General features: G+C 48.5%; 1 protein-coding gene across 2 annotated transcripts in view; it reads right to left on the bottom strand.

Moving 5' to 3' along the window:
- Nucleotides 1–20,682, bottom strand: part of LOC129385247 (1,5-anhydro-D-fructose reductase-like) — a 214,320-nt gene extending 193,638 nt beyond the window's left edge. For both annotated transcript variants that reach the window (XM_072289417.1, XM_072289418.1), the window contains exons 1-2: nucleotides 20,541–20,682; nucleotides 12,212–12,379 (exon numbers count right to left, since the gene is read on the bottom strand). In XM_072289417.1, coding sequence (XP_072145518.1) covers nucleotides 12,212–12,379; nucleotides 20,541–20,666 — 294 coding nt within the window. In that variant the 5' untranslated portion in view covers nucleotides 20,667–20,682. The remainder of the gene's footprint in view (nucleotides 1–12,211; nucleotides 12,380–20,540) is intronic.
- Between the last annotated feature and the right edge of the window lie 325 nt (nucleotides 20,683–21,007).

Genomic DNA, 21,007 nt, shown 5'->3' with positions numbered 1-21,007 from the left:
TCAACAAAGGTCTCCGTTCCGGATATGTTCTTTAAGAAAGTTCTAGCCCTCGCCAACCTTCTACCTTTATTGTGTTGGGGGTGGACATTTCTTGGAAAAGGGTCTACAATAAAGGAGTTGCAATATCAATTTGCGTGGTATTTCCCTGATTGAACCTGGGACGGAGGCCTGCCGCATCCAGCAGTCTTCTGCCTGCTTTGGAGTTTGATAATCTATTAATTTGTGCTGATCTTTGTGCTTCTAATAATTCCGAAGTTGTGTTGTGTACTCCCAATATCATGAGTTTCTCTGTGCTAGCCGGGATTGGCACGCCGATTACCCTTTTGATACTTTTGCGCATAAGCGTGTCTAAGTTATCTATTTCCGTTTTCGTCCAATTGAGGGCCGCGACTATGTAAATGACATAGCTCATGAGGAAAGCATGGTGAGCCCTAAGGATAATGTCCTCACCTATGCCGCCTTTCTTGTTGGACATTCTCGTAATTAATCTAATAATGATCTTAGTTTTCGTGGTGAGTTGGGCTAGAGTCTTAAAGTTGCAGCCGTTTGAGTTTATTTGGGCCTAGTATTTTGATAGAGTCTACTCTCGGGATGATGTGCCCATCTCTGGTACGAACGCTAATGGGCACCTGATCGAGTGGCGTGAGTCCCCTAGCACCTCGTCTAGCCTGTCTGTATAGCAGGAGTTCCGACTTTCCAGGCGAGAGTGCCAGTACCTTTCAAGAAAGCCTCTGTAACATCCAGAGCCTCCTGTAGAGCTTGTTCGACCGTAGCCTTCGATCCTCCATGACACCTGATTGTAATATCGTCAGCATATTGCCGCAGAGAGCTCTCCACGTGCCAGTTACGAGCACTCTCGTGAGGTACCTCTCCAAGCGCCTCATCGCTAAAACCCATTACTCGTCGCATCGCCATTAGAAGAGCGCCAGCAACGCCTCGCGCATGGCGATACAGCGCGTGTCTCCCGTGCACGCGCTCGCGGCAACGCCCGAGTCTGCCGTCCAATGAGAGGCCACGGCGTGGCTCTTGGCCTTCGGGGCGCGTGAAAAGTGCGTTCCGCGGAGAAACGCGCTTGACTGTGGAATAGGCTCCTGTTAACTCTTCTTTTAAAGTGTGTGAATGCTTAATATTGAGTTTCCGGGCACAAGTTCGCCCACAATAAACCAGTGTGTTTAGTGTGCTTCATTGAAGAGTGCTACATTTCTGGTGAAGGTGCGGGGTATGATTGGAAGTCCCCAGTCCGTAAGAGAACGGAGCCCCGACCCTCAGCGATTGGAACACAGGGAACTGACTCCAGTACACCAGCGCACAAGCCGCCGCATCCGAGGAGACTCACCCGAGTTCGGACCGCTTCCTGTTGCTGCAGCAGTGCAGGCAACAGTTACCAGCGACGGTGCAACCATGACCAGCCCAGTGGCATCGTCCCAGCTCATCGTGTGCCCACCACGCACGGCCGAGTCCTTCCTCAGCGATACGTTCGAAGATGTGGAAGACTGGTTAGAGCACTTCGAGCGAGTGGCAGATTTCAACGGCTGGGACGAGACACGGAAGCTTCGCAACGTGTACTTCGCGTTAGAAGAGTCAGCGAGGACGTGGTACGTCAATCATGAAGCGACGCTATCTTCATGGGAAGAATTTCGGCGACAGCTGCTTGCCACGTATGCCAGCACCGATCGGCGAGGGAAGGCAGAGCACGCTCTACAAGCCAGAAACCAGCGCACTAACGAGAGTGTCGGCATGTATATCGAGGACATGTCCCGTCTCTTCACGCGCGCGGACCCAAACATGACCGAAGAGAAGAAATTACGCCATCTGATGCGTGGCGTTAAGCAGGAGTTGTTTGCAGGACTCGTCCGCAACCCACCACACAGTGTTGCTGAGTTTCGCACCGAAGCGACGACCATAGAGAAGGCGCTGCAGCAGCGTGCCCATCACTACAATCGTGATGTCACCAGTGCACCGGCCGATATCCTGTCAGCAGGCCCAGGCAGTAACACCGAAGCACTAAGGGAACTGGTGAGATCAATCGTAAAGGAGGAGCTTCGAAAGCTGCAGCTACCGGAAGCCACGCCGACAGTTTCAGCTCCCGCCGCCGTCATCCGAGATGAAGTTCGCCACGCCATTCTGCAGCCAGGACGTGAGGAACTGCCTGTTTATTATGACCTACCACCACCGGTACGTCGCGTGCCAACGTACGCTGATGTGTTATGTCAACCGACCGGGTACAGTTCTCCATTCGCGATCCACAGCAGCCGCCAGCCGACTCTGCGCAGTGGACCCCTTCTAGCAGAGCTGAGGCCACGAAAAAGTGACGTGTGGCGTGCACCTGACCGGACGCCACTCTGTTTCCACTGCGGGGAAGCTGGACACCTTTACAGAATGTGCCCAAATCGCAGAGCAGGTCGTCGCGGCTTTACGATATATGCGCCTTATCCCCGTAATGGCGAAAGACCCATCGAAATTCAGGACTACTTGACCAGACAACAGGATCCGGCTGCTAGATACCAACACCAGTCACGATCATCAACGTCTGCACGCTACCGATCACCAAGTCCACGGCCATCCTCGATTTCACCAAGGCGTCCTTCACCGAGCCCACGTCCGGAAAACTGAAGCGAGCGACCTGTGGAAGCGAGGCCGCTGACGTTCGAAAAAGCCAAGATCCTCCGTCAAGTTTACCGAGCAGCCGCGACGAACAGAAGCGGATGAATAAGATAAGTGAACAGAGAATTTCTTCAGATTTGCGCATTACAATAGACGGTCATGAATTGAGTGCATTAGTTGACACAGGTGCCGATTATTCCGTCGTAAGATATGCACTCACCAAGGAATTGAAAAAGGTTTTGATGCCGTGGAGTGGACCCCAGATACGTACGGCTGGTGGGCACCTCATTACGCCCCTCGGTAGATGTACAGCGAGAATCGTAATTCGGGGTTTTTCTTACGTCGCTGATTTTGTCGTGCTACCAGAATGTTCGAAGGATGTAATACTCGGAATGGACTTTCTCCTAACAAATGGTGCCATAATCAACCTGCAGAATTCTAGCATGTCATTTTCTACGAAGCAGGCTATAGACATACAAGAGTCGGAGGAGCTAGAACACGTTGCCTTGCGGGTTACCGACGATGACATAACCGTGCCCCCACGATGCAGCATGCTGGTTCGCGTAAGAAACGAAGCATTCGACGACTCGGAAGGTATAGCGGACGCCAACGTCGAGCTACTGTTGAAAAAAGTTATTTGCGTAGCACGAGGAATTGTTCAACTACGCGATGGGTGTGCTGATGTATTGCTGACGAACTTCGGAAGTGAATTTCAGCACGTCGCAAAGAACACAGCCATCGCCTTCCTGCACAGCGATACTGCGGTCACAGATGTATGTAGCTTAGCGTCAAGGCCGCCTGCTGTCCAAACTATGCATGACGCCGTAACATCAGTTGCGATCAACCAAAGTCTGTCGCCAGCCCAGAAAGAAATGATGGAGGACCTTATAAATGAATTCGCAGAATGTTTCTCCACCTCGTCAAAGGTACGGCGCACACCAATTGTTAAACACCGTATAATAACAGACGAAGCGACTAGGCCAGTATACCAACATCCGTACCGAGTGTCACCGGTTGAACGAGAGGTCATAAAGAGTCAGGTGCAAGAGATGCTTGAGGACGATGTCATTCAGCCATTAAACAGCCCATGGGCGCCGCCCGTAGTCCTTGTGAGAAAGAAGGACAAGACATTGACATTCTGTGTTGATTACCGGAAATTGAACAGTGTGACCAGGCGGGATGTATACGCCCTTCCCCGCATTGATGACACGTTGCATCGCCTACGACATGCAAAATTTTTCTCTTCATTAGATCTCAAGAGCGGATATTGGCAAATTGAAGTAGACGAAAGAGTCCATGAATACTTTGTTTAGCGCAAAACAACAGACACAAGAAAGACGACAGTACAAGGCGGACAAGGCGACAAGGCGCCTTGTCCTGTCGTCTTTCTTGTGTCTGTTGTTTTGCGCTAAACAAAGTATTCATAGTTTCGCACCAACTAGCCCGCCAACGCATTATGCTAGACGAAAGAGACTGAAAAAACTGCTTTCGTAACCCCAGACGGCCTGTATGAATTCAAAGCGCTTCCATTCGGCCTCTGCTGTGCGCCAGCGACATTCCAGCGCATGATGGACAGTGTACTCTCGGGTCTTAAATGGCAGTCATGCTTAGTTTACCTAGACGACTTAGTGGTATTTTCCGCAACATTCGACCAGCATGTCCAGAGGCTGCGTTTAGTGCTTCAAACCATCCGCTCGGCAGGCCTAACCATTAAACCGGAAAAGTGCCAGTTTGGATTCCAAGGACTTCGTTTCCTGGGTCACGTAATTAGCGCGCAAGGTACTGGTCCGGATCCCGACAAGACTGCTGCCGTTGCACGATTTCCAAAGCCTACAAACAAGAAGACGGTACGGCAATTTTTGGGACTATGCGCTTATTACAGGCGATTTGTAGAAAACTTCTCGAAAATTGCCGAACCTCTAACGAAACTTACTAAAGAAGACGTGCCCTTCATGTGGCATACTGAACAAGAGGTTCCGTTCAATGAATTAAAAGAACGATTACGAGCCCCACCGATCCTCGCCCACTTCGACGAGACAGCGGACACAGAAGTCCACACAAATGCAAGCAATCTCGGTCTCGGCGCGGTTTTAGTTCAGTGGCAAAATGGGGAAGAGAAAGTCATAGAGTATGCTAGCCGCACTCTCTCGAAAGCTGAAACAAATTACTCTGCGACAGAAAAGGAGTGTTTGGCTGTCATATGGGCCATCAGCAAGTTCCGACCATACCCTTACGGCAGGCCGTTCCGTGCAGTCAGCGATCACCATTCTCTTTGCTGGCTGGCAAACCTGAAAGACCCATCTGGACGACTTGCGAGGTGGAGCCTCAGGCTCCAAGAATACGAGATTACTGTCGTGTACAGGTCTGGAAGAAAACATAACAATGCTGACTGCTTGTCCCGCTCACCAGTGGAGTCGACTCCTTCAGAAGAAGATTTCCCGTTTCTTACAGCGATGACAGCTTCGGAAATCGCCGAGCCTCAACGGGCCGACACAGAATTGCTCCCACTCATCAAACACCTCGAAGGATACGACGTCCAAGTCCCACGCATGTTTATGAGAGGTTTATCGTCATTTTGCCTCCGAGATAATGCGCTCTACAAAAGAAACTTTGTACGCAACCAGGAAAAATTCTTACTCGTCGTACCGTCAGCCATGCGACCGGAAATTTTGGAAGCTTGCCATGATGAACCATCGTCGGGTCACTTAGGTGTCAGCCGGACGTTCCCCAGAATTCGCCTCAGATACTTCTGGCCTAAATTGTTAGCGTCGGTGCAGCATTACGTGAAGACATGTCGCGAATGTCAAAGACGCAAAACACCACCCGTGAAACCGGCCGGCCTTCTTCAACCCATAGACCCACCAAAGACTCCATTTCAACAAGTTGGAATGGATCTTCTTGGCCCGTTCCCAACATCATCGTCAGGGAAGAGATGGATCGTAGTAGCGACGAACTATTTAACACGATATGCTGAAACTAGCTGCCTTGAGCGAGGAACGGCAGTTGAAGTTGCAAATTTCTTCGTTTGTAACATAGTACTGCGACATGGTGCACCAATGGTCGTGATTACCGATCGAGGAGCGGCCTTCACAGCTGATTTGATGCAATGTTTGATGAAGATGACTCACACCAGTCACAGAAAAAGCACTGCATACCATCCCCAAACAAACGGCCTGACGGAACGTCTAAACCGAAGCCTGGCCGACATGCTGTCCATGTATGTCGACATCGAACATAAGACATGGGACGCAATCTTGCCTTACGCCACTTTCGCCTATAATGCGGCAGTACAGGAGACAACCCAGGTCACTCCATTTCAACTGGTCTATGGCGGCACAATAACAACCACACTGGATGCTATGTTGCCGGTAGATGATGACAACAACCCATACGACGTCAACGACTTCCTACAACGAGCTGAAGAAGCCCGGCAGTTGGCACGGTTCCGTATCCGCCAGCAACAACGTAGAGACGCAAGCTACCACAACCTGCGCCGCAGAGAAGTTCAGTACTACCCGGGCGACAAAGTGTGGGTGTGGACACCAGTGCGTCGTCGCCGACTATGTGAAAAACTCCTTCGCCGATACTTTGGACCTTAGGAAGTTATTCGCCGAGTAGGTGACCTGAATTACGAAGTCATCCCTCATGAACAAGAGCGATCAAAGCGGCACATCCATGCGGAGGTCGTACACGTAGTCCGCATGAAGCCTTACTACGACAGGCAATGAAAACACATCTATAGATAAATTTGTTTCATACGCATCGGGACGATGCGTTTTCGGAGGGGAATTAATGCCGCAGAGAGCTCTCCACATGCCAGTTACGAGCACTCTCGTGAGGCACCTCTCCAAGCGCCTCATCGCTAAAACCCATTACTCGTCGCATCGCCATTAGAAGAGCGCCAGCAACGCCTCGCGCATGGCGATACAGCGCGTGTCTCCCGTGCACGCGCTCGCGGCAGCGCCCGAGTCTGCCGTCCAATGAGAAGCCACGGCGTGGCTCTTGGCCTTCGGGCGCGTGAAAAGTGCGTTCCGCGGAGAGACGCGGTTGACTGTGGAATAGGCTCCTGTTAACTTTTCTTTTAAAGTGTGTGAACGCTTAATATTGTGTTTCCGGGCACAAGTTCGCCCACAATAAACCAGTGTGTTTAGTGTGCTTCGTTGAAGAGTGCTACAATATAATGCATGACCTACGTAAGGAATTGCTGCAAGGCTTTCCGACCACTTGCGCATTGCTATACTAAACAGAAGGGGTGAGATAACTGCCCCTTGGGGAGTACCTCTTCTTCCGAGTGTGAAATATTCCGAGACTGATTGCCTCAACTTTATGGCCGCCGTCCTGCTCTCGAGGGAGGATGCAACGAAGAAGAAGAATTTAACTCCCAAGTTCAAGGCCGATATCTCCTGAAGGATATAATCATGTGCAATTGTATCGAAGGCCTTGGCTAGATCCAGTGCGAGGACCCCTTTTACATCTTTGCTTTGAGAGTCGGTTATCTCTGTTTTGAGCAGGAGCATGACATCCTGCGTTGAAAGCAAGGGCCTGAAACCAACCATATTATACGGGAATAGTTCGTTGCGTTCGATATGTCTCGATATCCTGTTATGCACTGCATGTTCCGCTACTTTACTAATGCAAGAAGTAAGGGAGATAGGACGGAGGTTCTCCAAGCTGGGTGATTTACCTGGCTTGGGGATTAGGACCACTGTGGCCTTCTTCCAACTCTCCGGTACAACGCCCTCCTCTCATGCCTCATTTATCTCTTTCACTAAAGCTTGAATTGCTTTGTCGTCCAAATTTCTGAAGAGCCGGTTTGTAACTCCGTCGGGGCCTGGGGCAGACCTTCCGTTTGAATTGTGCAGCACTTCCCTGATCTCAGCTTCCGAGAAGGGGACGTCCAGCTCTGGGGCAGGCGAGCCCTCATACAGAGAGGGGGGTGGGGGGGTGGGGAGAATCGGGGCTTTGGCCAATTGGAAGGTATTTGTTGGCTAGTTTCCGAAATATGGAGGCTTCTGAGATGCCTTCCATTTTTTTTTTATTAATTAATCGGTCTATGACTTGGAAGGTATTTGTTGGCTAGTTTCCGAAATATGGAGGCTTCTAATATGCCTTCCATTTTTTCCTTATTCATTAATCGGTCTATGACTAGTCTCTGATTACATTCGGATTGGCCATCGTCTAAGAGATCTTTGAAGAGGGTCCATTTATCTCCTTTGCGCATTTTTCCATCCGCTGCCGAGCAGGCGTCTCTGCACTGCTGTTTATTAAGTTCGGAGCAATGCTCCTCCATGTGTTTATTGAGCTCCGCGATCTTTTTCGGTAGCTTGCGATTGAGTCTGTTTTCTAGCTCTCGAGGAGAGAGCGTTTGGCTTCCAGGAGGTGCGCTAACCTTGCGTCCATCCCTGGGGCATCAAAATCTGTAACTATTTCCTTGGTGGCCTTCTCGACATCCATCTCGATCTGTACAAGCAGTTCACTGAAGGTGTCGTATACTGCCTCATTTTCACCTCTTATTTTCCTAAAGAGGTCCCAGTCTGTGCATGTATAGGTATTGGGAGGAGCTGCTATTATTTCCATCCCGAGTTCTATTATGTAGTGGTCGCCCCCCAAGTTCTCCTGTAAGTTGGACCACTTGGCAAGCGCATTTGTAGTGACGCTGAGATCAGGCGTCGTGTCTCTGGCAACCGAGTTTTCCAGCCTCTTGGGGAAACGTGGGTGCGAGACCAGCGTTAGGTTTAGGTCTGTACTCGCTGCAACCAGGCTGGCCCATTTCTTTGTTCGTGTTACATAACCCCGAGCCGGGTGGGGAGCGTTGAAATCTCCTGCGACTATTAAGCGTTGCGATCTCGCAGTGGTTGCGACCCTATTTAGTACTGAGCGGAGATTATGCTTATAAGGAGAGCTGTACAAGTTGAGAATGAAAATGTTACGTCGGATTTTTCGGTGGGGGATGATTTCAATTCACTGCCTCGAGACCGGATTTCTTATCAGAGTTACAAATTTTGATTTTGTGCTCCTGAAAAGAGGTGTCTTTTCTGACGAATGTGGCGATACCCCTGCCATTTTTTTTCCTTTTTGGCTAACCGAACGGTAGCCCGATAAATTTACCTTCTTACTAAGTGTTTCTTGCAAGAGCAAGACGTGCGGCATTAGCGCTTGTGCTTTGATGAGCTGCAATAGAGCAGCCTTGCGCCTTATGAAGCGGGCGCTATTCCACTGCCAGATAATTAGGTTTCCGGTTTGTCCCGCCATCTTGATTGCTATTGAACTAGCATACAGCCTGCAGGGAACGCGTGTCATCGGGATCCTGCTGTACTTCCTTAGCTTTTGCAATGGTGCCAGTGGGGATGGTTTTGATTTTGCTAGAGTCTATCATTTTCATTTTAGATTCGAGGATGCCAACTCTACGTGTTAGGTGGGAGAACGTTACCGTCCATATGCTCGACAGTGCTAGACTGAATGGCTAAGGCCTCTCTCATCTGCGTGAGTGATTCCTCAATTACTTTCAAACACGCGAGTATGTTTGGCTCTGGCTTAGGGTCCTGAGTGGGGGACTCGTCAGTTTGTATGGGCTCTTTCCGTGGTCGCGGGGGGGGGGGGGGGTGAATAGCTTTGCGCTTATTCGACCTTTCTGCTTGAACCGGGATAGGTAAGGCTACTTCGCGGGGTTCACGCGAGTTACGGAAGAGCTCGAACTCAGAGCTCAGCGTTCGTAGGCTCACAATTTTTGCACATGAGCAGGTTGAAAGCATCGTCAGCGATCCCTTCAGTACGTTCCCAACCTTATCTGACTCAGCCATAGCGCTGTCGGCCTTACAGCAGCTGAGCCAGCACGTCCTGGATGTAAGAGACGTATGATTCTGTGGACGTCTTGGCGCTGGTCGCTAGTTTTCTTAGCGGTGGTCTACCGCCCGGGGGCATGGCCGCACAATTCCCTCAGCTTCTGTTTGCAGGTGTCCCAGTCGTTAAGCTTTTCCTCGTAGTTGGCATGTACCACACCTTCGCCGTGCCTTGTAGGTAGAAGACCAAGTTAGCCAACATAGTGGTCGGATCCCATTTGTTGCGGGCACTTACACGCTCATGTGTGGCGATGCAGTCTTCCACGTCGAGGTGGTTGTCGCCGCAGAACGTGCCTGGACCTCGCGGCTGAGCCAGCACAACCGCCGGGCTTGATGTGGGCCGTGCTGTGTCGGGTCCGTCCGTCGTGTTGTCCAGTCCGAGGTGACGACCACTGCGGAGCTCCGTTGTTGCTTTTCGTGGGTACCCCGCATCTCTCACAAATTTGTTACGTTGCAGAAGTCGCATATAGCGATGTATTTAATATATTCACACGAGAGACAACGATGTATAAACAAGATGGCTGTGGAGAGCGATTTCCCCCCCTGCACATCAAATCGACTGGCGGCACTGTTGGTTGCGCTGCAACACTATTTATGTCATGACCTATCATTTATGTTCGTCATACACTCTACTAATAGTATGCCAATTTTTGTACTTACCAAGTTAACGAAACGACCACGAAAGCGCCAAGACGTAGGCAGCTGTTTCATGACCTACATGAAACACATGTCATGGCATTCATGCCATGACCTATTACTTATGTTCATCATACACTCTTGTCATACTATGCCAATTTTGGTACATACCAGGTTAACGAAACGACCACGAGAGCACCAAGACGTAGATGGCTCGATAGATACTGTCAGAGTGGCTGATGTTCGCCAAGAAATCCTTCGCATTCAAGAAATCGGGGAGCCCGCACCAGTTCCGGGGGCTACTGCGAAAGCACTAACACAGTGGGGCACTACTCCTGCCGTTTAGCTTCGACATCGCGCCTACGAAGAGCGCCGTCTTCTCGTCGCTTGGCGCGCCGAGCCGCGTTGCGCGGAGCCCGCGCTTCTTCTGTCGAGGCATTGCCTCCGAGATCCACCACGGTGCGCGCGCGCGGGGGTAAATCTCGGAGGCCATGACCGCGGCGTGCTGCTTCCGCGCTCGCCCGCGCGGTTTTGCGGGCGAGCCAGCGCGTCCGTGCCTTCCTCTCCCGTGGCGAACCGCCGCGGGGGTTCGTTACACCACACAGTGCATCAACACATTTTTGTTTCTTTCTTTTCTTCAACATAACAAATGCACACCGTAGGCTTCGCCGTGGCTATTCAACCAGCGCGCATATGTTCTAAATCATCCACGATTTTGCTCCTGCGTTGAAGGAAAGCATGTAGATGCAGTTTTTACGGAATTTCAAAAGACTTTTGCTGAGATTTCGCAGAAAATCTTGCTTCGCAATTTGGAATACATAAAAAAGTACGAAATTGCTATCGTGGATACATGCCTACTTTCTTTATCCCTAAAGGAAACCCCTTCTGGTAAAGTTCCTTCAGTCCGCCATGGTTCCATACTTTTAGCGCTTTTGTTTCTGTTGTTTAACAATGTTGTCCCCGATCTTTCTGTAAATGTAAAATTTTATGCTGAAGAGTGTGACAAGTACATGAAATATCTTCAGCTGAGGACCAAATTGGACTAAATAACTAATATAGCAATGTCACGGGCTGCTGCCAGGAATGGCAAATGGAAATTACCACAAAACAGTTTATATGAATATAACACTGAAGGAAAAGTTTTAATTGTATCAGTATGGCAATAATAACGTCTACCAGAAGTTACAGAACAAAAACGTCTTGGATTAGGGATCACAAATTATCTAACGTGGATCAAGTGTATTGATACAATTACCGGAAACTGCCTTCGTAAAGTTTTTTTCTAAATCTCACGTTAAAGTACACTACTCCCCCTGTTCGCATTCTAGCGCATAAAGCGCTTATTCGTCCTATGTTCGCATGTCAAGTGATGATATGGGATCTTTCACTTAGCGTAATGTAAAACAAGTGCAAAAGAAAGCCTTGCGATTCCTCCATAGCTCTTTGCAGTGCAGAGCTGTTGACTAGAAGTGGCTTGCAGTGGGCAGGAGACATATTTGTCGCCTCAAGTTCTCTTTCCAGTTATCAAATGGGCATGTTAACAGTTCAGATATTCTGGCGTATTCTTCGGGTTATGTCACTTCAAAACGACACGGTAAGATGATAACACCTTTACCTCGACGAATAATTTGTTATAAGTATTCATTATTTTCTGGAACTTGTTGTTTGGAATACCTTTTCTAATGACGTCTTGTCGTAGACTACACCTGGATTGTATTAAAGGAGCCCCACTCGACCCTCACTAATAACTGTATTGTATAACACGTTGTATTGTAATTATTTTATGTACTATATTTGTGGTTTAGTAGTTTGTTTTCATTGTATATTGCGTTGAAATTAGTGGTATATCATATTTTGGTTGTTTGTTCATGCCTGCATTTTTTCAGTTTTCTGTACCCACCCTGCTATGTTCCTTAAAGAAAATGCCGCATTCATTAATAAATATACAAAATTGTGTTCCTGTCAGAGGAGCCGAAACGTGTTTCCTCCGTCTTCTGGTGTGACCGACGTTTCTCATTGCGTATTTTCATTCTCTCGTCAAAAAAAAGAAGAAAGAATTTACGTTTAAAAAGTCAACGCGAGGACGAGAATGCCACGATTGGCGTGGAGAAGGCAGTGGCCGCGCGCGATACCTTGGTGACGACGAACAGCTCCTCGCGCCTGACCTGGCCGGCGGCGATGACGCGCCGGAGGGCTGCGCCGACGGCCGCCTCGTTGTGGGCCGCGTGCGAGGTGTCGATGTGCCGGTAGCCGGCGCTCACGGCCGCCTCGACGAGCCGCTCCACGGCGGCCGCGTCGCCCTGCGGCCGTTTGGCGACACGCGCGATGGAGAACGCTCGTCGTTTGACGTGCGCAATAACAACGTAGTTCTAAATGAACGATAAATGACGCACTTAAGATGCACTAAGAGCACATTCCGCAATGCATATACGGCCAGAAAGCACTGGTGTAAACACGCCTAAGACGCACATTATCATGGTAAATGTAATGAGAAAGAACATGGAGTGCAATGGCCATGGCATGCGGCAAATCAATGTAGAATACAAATTAGGGTTTTCCCTTTCTTATATCTACTTGGCCTTGCTTAAAAAAAATACGCTCTAATTTGTTTTAGGGTTAACGTACTTGTAATCACACTTTCTTTCTCGTACCCATTTAAAAGTGAAGGTGAATCTTAACGACTGGCGTGGGTAATTTGTGCGACTGCACGGTACTAACCACGTGTCCTGGCCGCGGGTACGTATATAACTTCTTTCACGTTCAAGCCCTGATGTAGGTTGTAAAAAGGCTCTGTAAAACTTTTTCATAGGCGACAAAAAAGGAGTCCAATTGCAGGGATTAGCAAACATTGATTACTCATTATTCTGCATTTAGCGATAAGTTGACCAGAGGAGGGAAATAGGGAACGTCCTGTCTGCTTCTAGTCTCTGTCACTTCGCGCTACAATGCAAGATAATTGTAACGTTCGCTACTTGGCGAAGTGCTAGTTTCTGAAAACGAAGAAGTGGGCGAACATTTCTTTACGCGGTGGTGGCAGACGACGCAGGCGCATGATAATTCAAATGCGACTCAAATAAGGCATATATCTCCAACTGTGCTTTTCTCCGGAAACTGACAGAGGTATCGTAACGCGCCCCCGCCCGACGCACAATGATTTCATGTTGTGATACGTCCATACCTTCTGAACACCCAATAATGTGTGTTTGCCTTAGAATTTCAATGGACTTATCTTCCAGGAATAACACTTCATTCAAGCGAGACGGTTTTCCTGTTGCCTTAAATAAGACTGCTTTTTATTTGGTTCTATTAACCTCGAGAGCACCATTACGAGACCAAACCGATAATTTACAACGAACTATGCGAGTTTTTGTACGAGGTGATCAATATTATGGCTAGAGAGGAACAGGCTGGTATGATCAGCGTATACCACACACACACAAAAAATTCAGTGGTAGGCAGTATCGAGGATGCATGTATCTTAGCTACTTCCTATACCTTAGATACTATCTTAGATACTATCGTACATACTCTTTGGGTATCTTTATCTGTATCATGATACGTCTGGCAAGACGTCTATTTCCGATACATGAGAGAGTGTATCGTGTATCTTAAGATACAAGATACTACTGCCGCAACAAAACTGTGCGGAACTACAAACGCTGGCTGAACTCCGCTTCTCAAGTTGATAGTGCTGCCACTAAGCTGACTAAGCTACCTGAATAAAACTAACGGCAGCCACATTCTTTATTCTTTCCGCCAGGGCCCTCAAGCGAGGGAAGGTGATGAGGTCTGCGCGTCCCTATTGGTCGAGCAGAGTCACGTGCTGGCGCTCGCGCAGTCTCGACAAAAACAAGCGCGCGAAATTACGTCTGCACGCAGCCGACCTTTTGTTTTCTTGATTTTTGTATTGTTTCTGTTTTTAGCTGCATCGGTGCCATGACACTTTCTTGTATCCGCGCTACTGTGCTGCGTATACGCCAATCCATGCGGCGTCTTTCGCGCAAATTCTGACACCGCTATATATTGTCGTTATCGAAATTTCTGTTGCGTGGTGCTTTGCGTCACTGCAATACGTGTGAAACGTATTTGGGCTACACGAGTACTCTCGTAGAAGGAAAATCGTAACGCAATTGCACGGCAATGAATGCGTCGCTCGCTAGCGCTTTACGCCAGCAGACAAAGGTCATCGCAGCTTTACGCGTATATTGCCACCAGCGTTGTTGCTGCGGTACATCGGCCCGGTGATCCAGTATCGCGTAAACGACAGCACGCTTACGGACAAGGCAAGACTCCACAACGGCATTTGCGCAATTTTAACGAGTCGGCGACCCGCTAGCTGGTCGGCAGCTGCGCAGCGACTCCCATCAATTACAAACGCGGCGTGCGAAAACCGCTGACAGCGCAGCGTATAAAGAGCTTTCATGTTAAGCAGCTTTAGCAACCCCAATAAACCGTTTGGGAACGAAAATATTATACTTTAATTTGAGATACTAATAGACATTTAATTCAAATGAAACATGGTTGGTCGGAGTTAATTTCCAAGCAAACATTAATTATTGTGCATACGCGTTTGCTGCTATGTTATATAGACCCATATAAGAAATTTGCGAGTGCATCGAATTATATTAAGGTACAAATGGAAAGTATCGTACCGGATACAATAATTGCGGTAGTATCTCGTATCTGTATCTCAATACTTGTATCTCAATACTCACGATACAACTGCCAAGTATCTTTGCCTAGCCCTGAGTACAATAGATACATCACTTTCCATTTCAGCAATATCGTTCACATGCATAACGAATGTGTGGTGATCCAAATCTCCAGCGGGAAAATGAGGAAGACAGGAAGAAGACGACGAGGTTAGCAGGAAGAATGTAGCAACAAACCGGCTGCAGTGTGCCAGCGAAATCTTGGTGTGGTGGGAGCCTGCGGAGAACACGTCGCGTTCAACGAGGGACGAACAACACGCCCAACCACTGGCGGATGTCACCACGCCTGGTGTTCGATGGAGCGCTCCACGGGTTTACGGCTGGTGACCCCGTCACTACACGTGCCGTTCCTGCCTCCAATGAACAAGACGAGTCTGAAACTCGCTTTAAAGGACCCATCTTAACGCATGCAACTCAGCCAGCCGTAACGCCGAGTGATATAGCTTTTATGAACGCACTGCTTGACGTTCAGAAATGCCAGGTGAAGCAACAGCAGCAGCTGGCAGGTGTCCTTGTTACGCTATCAAGATCTGTAAGCAAGAGAGAACAGCCTTTCATAAAACCAGACGTATTTGATGGAAATTCGTCCGGCTTCATTTTTACGAGTACCCTTGCTCCAGGATCGCATGCTGTGTGGCAACGCGCTGAAATGGTACGACCTTCAGTCAAGTTCACAGTTGAATGAATCGTGGAATGAGTGGAAGGATAGTTTCTCTCGAGCATTCAAAAAGAGTCCTGTGGAACTTCGTAATAACGCCGTATTCTACAGACACAAAGCAATAAATATCAGAGAATATGTGCTGGAAAAGTGGCATTTGTACAGCCCAACCGAAACTTCCAGAATCGTCTGTTGTCGCCCTCATTACACCCAGTATGACCAAGAGAATGCCATAAACAAGTTCTAGCTAGGTCGCCAAGCAGAATGGACCAACTTCTTCAGTCACTGGCGTACGTTATGACTCCAGATGTGCCATCAAAAGAAACAAGGGTCACAACTCTAGACCAAGCGACCGATACACGCGAGGCGCGGTTCGTCCAAAAGTCCAGGCACGACAGAAACTCACCAATACGCTGAAGAAAGGGTGCTCCTTGTTAAATCAGGCGTTCTGAGAGTGCCTATGCCTGTAAATAACCGAAACATGTCAGCATTGGTTGACAGTGGTGCTTCCGTGAGCCTAATTAATAAAACTATAGTAGAGTCAACCAGAATCGTTTCCGGAAAGCCTATTCGTGTGTGTAGCTACGATGGTTCATCTCTAGATTGCCATAAATGGACGACAACAGCTTTTGAGTTTGAAGGTCAGAAGTTCAAGGGGGAAGCGCTCGTCGTGTCAGCGGTGAATTTCGCCTTTCTTTTATCACGACCTGATATGAATAACATGAAGATCAACATACTATTGAATAACGAGGTCTCTATTGGACGACCTGAGCAAGATCTGTCTCTGACAGAAAAGACGTGACGAACGAAAGCCATCATGCGTGGAAGACGTGCCGCTGAAGTTCTCCGAGTTAATTTGCATTGGGCCGTATCCCTAAGCCAGAACAGCGCGATTGAGGTGCAGTTCTTGTTGCGCGGCAGCGCAGTAGTCAGAAAAAAAGCCGCATAACCTCAGCCATGAAAAGAAAGTATGACTAAGGCAAGAAGTCACTTTAGAGTCAGGTATCATTATACGCCATCGACACCCTGTTCTGCTCCCCCTATTACCGTTGTACCGAAGGGAGATGGACTGTGCACTGATTGTCGAATGATAAACAAGCAGACCGATCATTTTCCATACCCGTTGCCTAGGATACATCATTGACGAGACTGGAGGTTGCGAATCGTTTTCACGTGTAGACTTACGCAAGGCGTACTGGCAAGCGTCACTGAAAGAAGAAACTAACAAGTTTACGGCATTTGTCACACCGCTCGACATCTACGAGTATAATCGGTTACCATTCGGCTGGAAGAATTCTGGGTCGTGGTCCCAGAAGATGAGCGAAGCACTGAGCAAATTTATTGGAAAATTTTGCAATGTATATGTGGATGATATCAGTCTACGCCAGGGCAAAGGGAAATCACGAGGAACCTTTGTGTAAAGTACTTGAGGCACTAAGCACCGCACGAATTGTGCTTGAGAAAGATTGAGAAAGAATTGAGTTTGAGTTTGAGAAGAAAATTGAGTTTTTTTTTTGCACAAAAGTGGTTTTCCTCGGTAGGGTCTTTGACAGTGAAACGAAAAGCACCAAGGAAGAGAGTGTTCAGAGCATCAAGAAAACGGTGACACCGTATGATGTTCATTACCTCCGAGTGTTTTTGGGACTGGCTGGCCATTTCCGTGCATTCATAAGAGACTATGCCAGATAAACCAAATATCTCACCGCACTGGCCCAGAAGGGCGTGCCATTTATGTGGTCGGAACAGTATGAGAATAGTTACACCAAGCTTGTCCGCATCATTTCATCGAACCCTGTATTAATGCTCCCCGACTTCAAGCTGCCCTTTGAGCTATATACCGACACATATTATTATGGAGTAGGTGCCATGCTTTACCAGCGGGACGCTACAATACACCAAAAAAAAGGAACTGAGTGTTACTACTCTTCGACTTTTACGAAGACAGAAGAAAATTATGCAGCTGCGAAGGAAGCACTAGCGGTGGTGTTAGCTTTGAGATACTTCAGAAGCTACGTGGAAGGCAATGACTTCAAGCTGTTCACAGACAAACAAACGTTGACGTACCTGTTAGAGCTATCGCAGCCGAAGGGCAATATAGCCCGATGGATTAGCGAAATACAACTATGCAGCTTTGACGTCATACATCGCCCGGGACGGATCTCGACTCCACGTGCCGCATGAAGCCCCAGCTGAAAATGTAAACCTGTTACAGCTTTGGGAAGACACACCGGAGATGGAAGCAGATAATGGCAAATTATACGTCCCGGAGACCAAAGTGCCAACAGTCCTGAAGCTTTACCATACCACACTAGTCCAGAGTCAGGAGGGCACGACGGATTGTGGAAGACATACCACAATATATCCCAGCGTTTCGCTTGGAAAAACTTGCAAGAATACATAAAACCTGTCATCAGTATCAGCTTGTTAAAGCTAAGTACAAGCCTATAGGCAACATGATGGTCTTGCCAGAGTATTCCGATATCCCCTTCGGGGTTGTGCACATTTCTGAAATAAAAAAAAAGAGAGAGATGCAAATGAGAGAAAGGCAGGGAGGTTAACCACTGAAATCAAAAACTAACTCCCTCCGCCTTCTGAAATCAAAAAAAAGGCGTAGGGAGTCAGCAGGACGTAAGCATTCCTTGTCGCTGTGGTCGAGTGCAAGCTTTTTGTCGCCACCAAAGCTGGAAAGGAGGACGCAAACTGCGTGATGTCATTGCTGGAACGACAACACTTCAAGAACGTCAGGGGCTTCGTCGCAAACAATGACCCAGCCTTTGAAAGAGAGAAACTGCCACGTTGGGCTGAGAAAGGAAATATCACCCTACCATCCAGAAGCGAATTCCCTTGCAGATCGAATGATAAGAGACTTGAAGATGTGCATACGATTATGCCCCGAATTCAAAGGCAGCTGGAAATGTACCTCAGAAGGAGCCGTTGCGCATCACAACAGATCATGTAAAGCAGGCCTGGGATGCAGCCCATACTTTGCGGCATTTGGCGCGAGCTCATGGCTGCCAGCGGACCACGAATTTGGCTCAGTGAAACAAATCCATCTAAAGGAACATCGCAAGATTTCTCATCAGCGACAATCAAAAAGAATTTTGACCGCAGACACTGCACAAGGGTGCCGGAGATTGAACCAGATTCGTGGATTCTGGTCAAAGGGACTTGATTCGAAAACGCCGTTTACAGGACCTTACTATGTCGTCAAGACAGGTAGACAGCAAGGACTGATGATTCTGAATATACTACCGAGTACCCAGTGAAAAGTTGAAAAGGCTTCAATTGGGAATGTGTTACCGTGTTATCATAGTGGGGGCCAAGACAGCCGATTGGGAGTGTGTGGCGATCCATATCGCCAGCCGGGTAATGAAGTCAGGAAGAGCAGGAATAATGTGGCAATAAATGGCTTCTGCCTGCAGTATGCTTAAAACAAAGGGAAGCGGGCCTGCCCTGCGGCACTCCTGATTGAATTAGTGTAATGGCGACGCGCTGTGCTCGAGTGCTTGGCACCTGTACACCGCCGCAGCACGAAAATTTGGCGGCTATTGCGCAAGTCTACTTCAAGCCGTGCTCGGCAAGCGCCGTTACAAGAGTTGTCGCGCCGCACGTGTTGTACCAATTTTTCTATCCAGCAGCATAGTGCGATGACTCGAGCATCTCGTAATTAGGATAGCGGCTTGTCCATCAAATGCTTTGCTCCCTCTCAACGCGCACGTTGAGCTATGTATCACTTGTCGATTAGATGTTCGACCACGCAAGCTTGCCGAGAAGCCGCGAGGCATTACCGCCCGTGGCTCCACTGGTGCAGCACGGTCCGCAGAAGCAATGTTGTGGCAAACCAGAAGATGCGCGCCGCTTCCGTCTTTAGTGCTCAAGATACGAAACTGCGAGGCATGCAAATACTGACAGCATATTTAATGCTATTAGAGCTACGACCCCCATTCGCCCTTAAAGCCCATGGCCAACAGCATGACTTGAGTGAAAAGCGCTTGCCACTCTAAAGGTTTTCTTAGAGGACATTAATATCTTCGGTTTATATTAAATGTTAGTGGTCCTCTGGAAAAAAAATGGGTGGTGTAAGTCAAAGCTTCTCACGTGTCAAATAGTTTTGGCTTATATGTAGTACTTACCATACCTTGCTGGTGAAGCAGCGCACTGACACGGACACGGTGAAGACACACAGGAAAAGACGACACTTGCAGCGAGTGTCGTCTTTTCTTGTGTGTCGTCAATGTGTCCGTGTCAGTGCGCTGCTTCACCAGCAAGGTATGATGATTACTCACCAACTAGTCCAACTTTCCACATTACTGTAGTACTTACGTTTTCTGCACTCGTTTGCAAAACGGCGCCTTTGCATATGTGTTCTCGGACAACTAAAAGTACCATACTTGTGCTTCGTTATGCAACTACGCATAGGTATTTCTTGCGGCTTCCCGGACTCGTGTGTTCATGCTACCTGGTTTTGTTGAGTGTTTTTCGCCAATTTTCGGAACTTGACTTTGTTTGCGAAGCGACAAGGAGTAGCCGGTGCCACCGAAAGGCGCCAACCTCCGATATTACATCGTGTTAATAAGCATAAAAAGAAGTAAGGCACCCAGTCGACCTTTCTGATCGGGAGTTGGGCGCCATAATGCCAGCCGCCCGAGTGAGCATTTGCACGAAAGGACTACAAGCAGCGTCCATACATGCACTTATATCGTCTCGACAGTAGAGAGGAGACGTGCCCCGGTGGAAAGGCACACAAATAGCGTCAAGTAGAAAACCCTCTCGCACCGTATAAAGGAACGTGTGAAAATAATAGTTGGTTGTAACCCAATGCTAGCCTGCCCATGAATGCCAAATGTCTGGCCGAATGTCAGTGTTCGGCAGTGCACAATATGTTATAATCTGCGCATAAGTGTGCATACCACCACAATCGTGCTATGTAACGAAGAGGATTTACGCGACGTTTATGGATATCACCATTTCAACACAATAAGTGAAGACATTATGTGGCGTGTTTTTCGACGAGATGACCGATCTCCCCGCGGCCCGCCCATATAGCGGCACACCTGGAGGTCCGACCTTTCACATGAGCGCCTCACATACCTTGCAAATGCCGATGCCGACGAGGGGCATCCAGACGCCGTTGTTCATGAGCACGCAGTGGCGTCGGAAGCGAGCCGGGCCGTCGTCGCCCGGCTGGCGGTCGCGCTCCGTGGGCTCGACGCTCATGCTGCGGTAGGCCTACTGCAAACGGTGCACGGTTGACGGTGATGATGATGATCTCAAAGTATTTCACATACAGGCTAAGCGAAGAAAAATTTAGAAATCCATAATTCTGAAGAACAAATTAAAGCCGTAAAATCCGAGACGATTCAGTAAACAGTCATTTCAATAGAACGTATTCAAGTTGAGTATCTTGCTTGCTTCTTTACCGGTGTTACACGAACAGTTCTGATGGCAATCAAGCCCGATCCGGATCGTAATTCTCGACTGCGATTGGCTGCCGCGGACAGCTTGCGCAATCACGACCGAGAAATTTGATCCGCATCGGACTTGATCGCGATCAAGAG

The sequence above is a fragment of the Dermacentor andersoni genome, chromosome 7 (assembly GCF_023375885.2).
Source record: "Dermacentor andersoni chromosome 7, qqDerAnde1_hic_scaffold, whole genome shotgun sequence".
NCBI lineage: Eukaryota > Metazoa > Arthropoda > Arachnida > Ixodida > Ixodidae > Dermacentor > Dermacentor andersoni.
The sequence above is the reverse complement of the archived record's forward strand: the minus strand, read 5'-3'. Positions and strand labels throughout refer to the sequence as shown.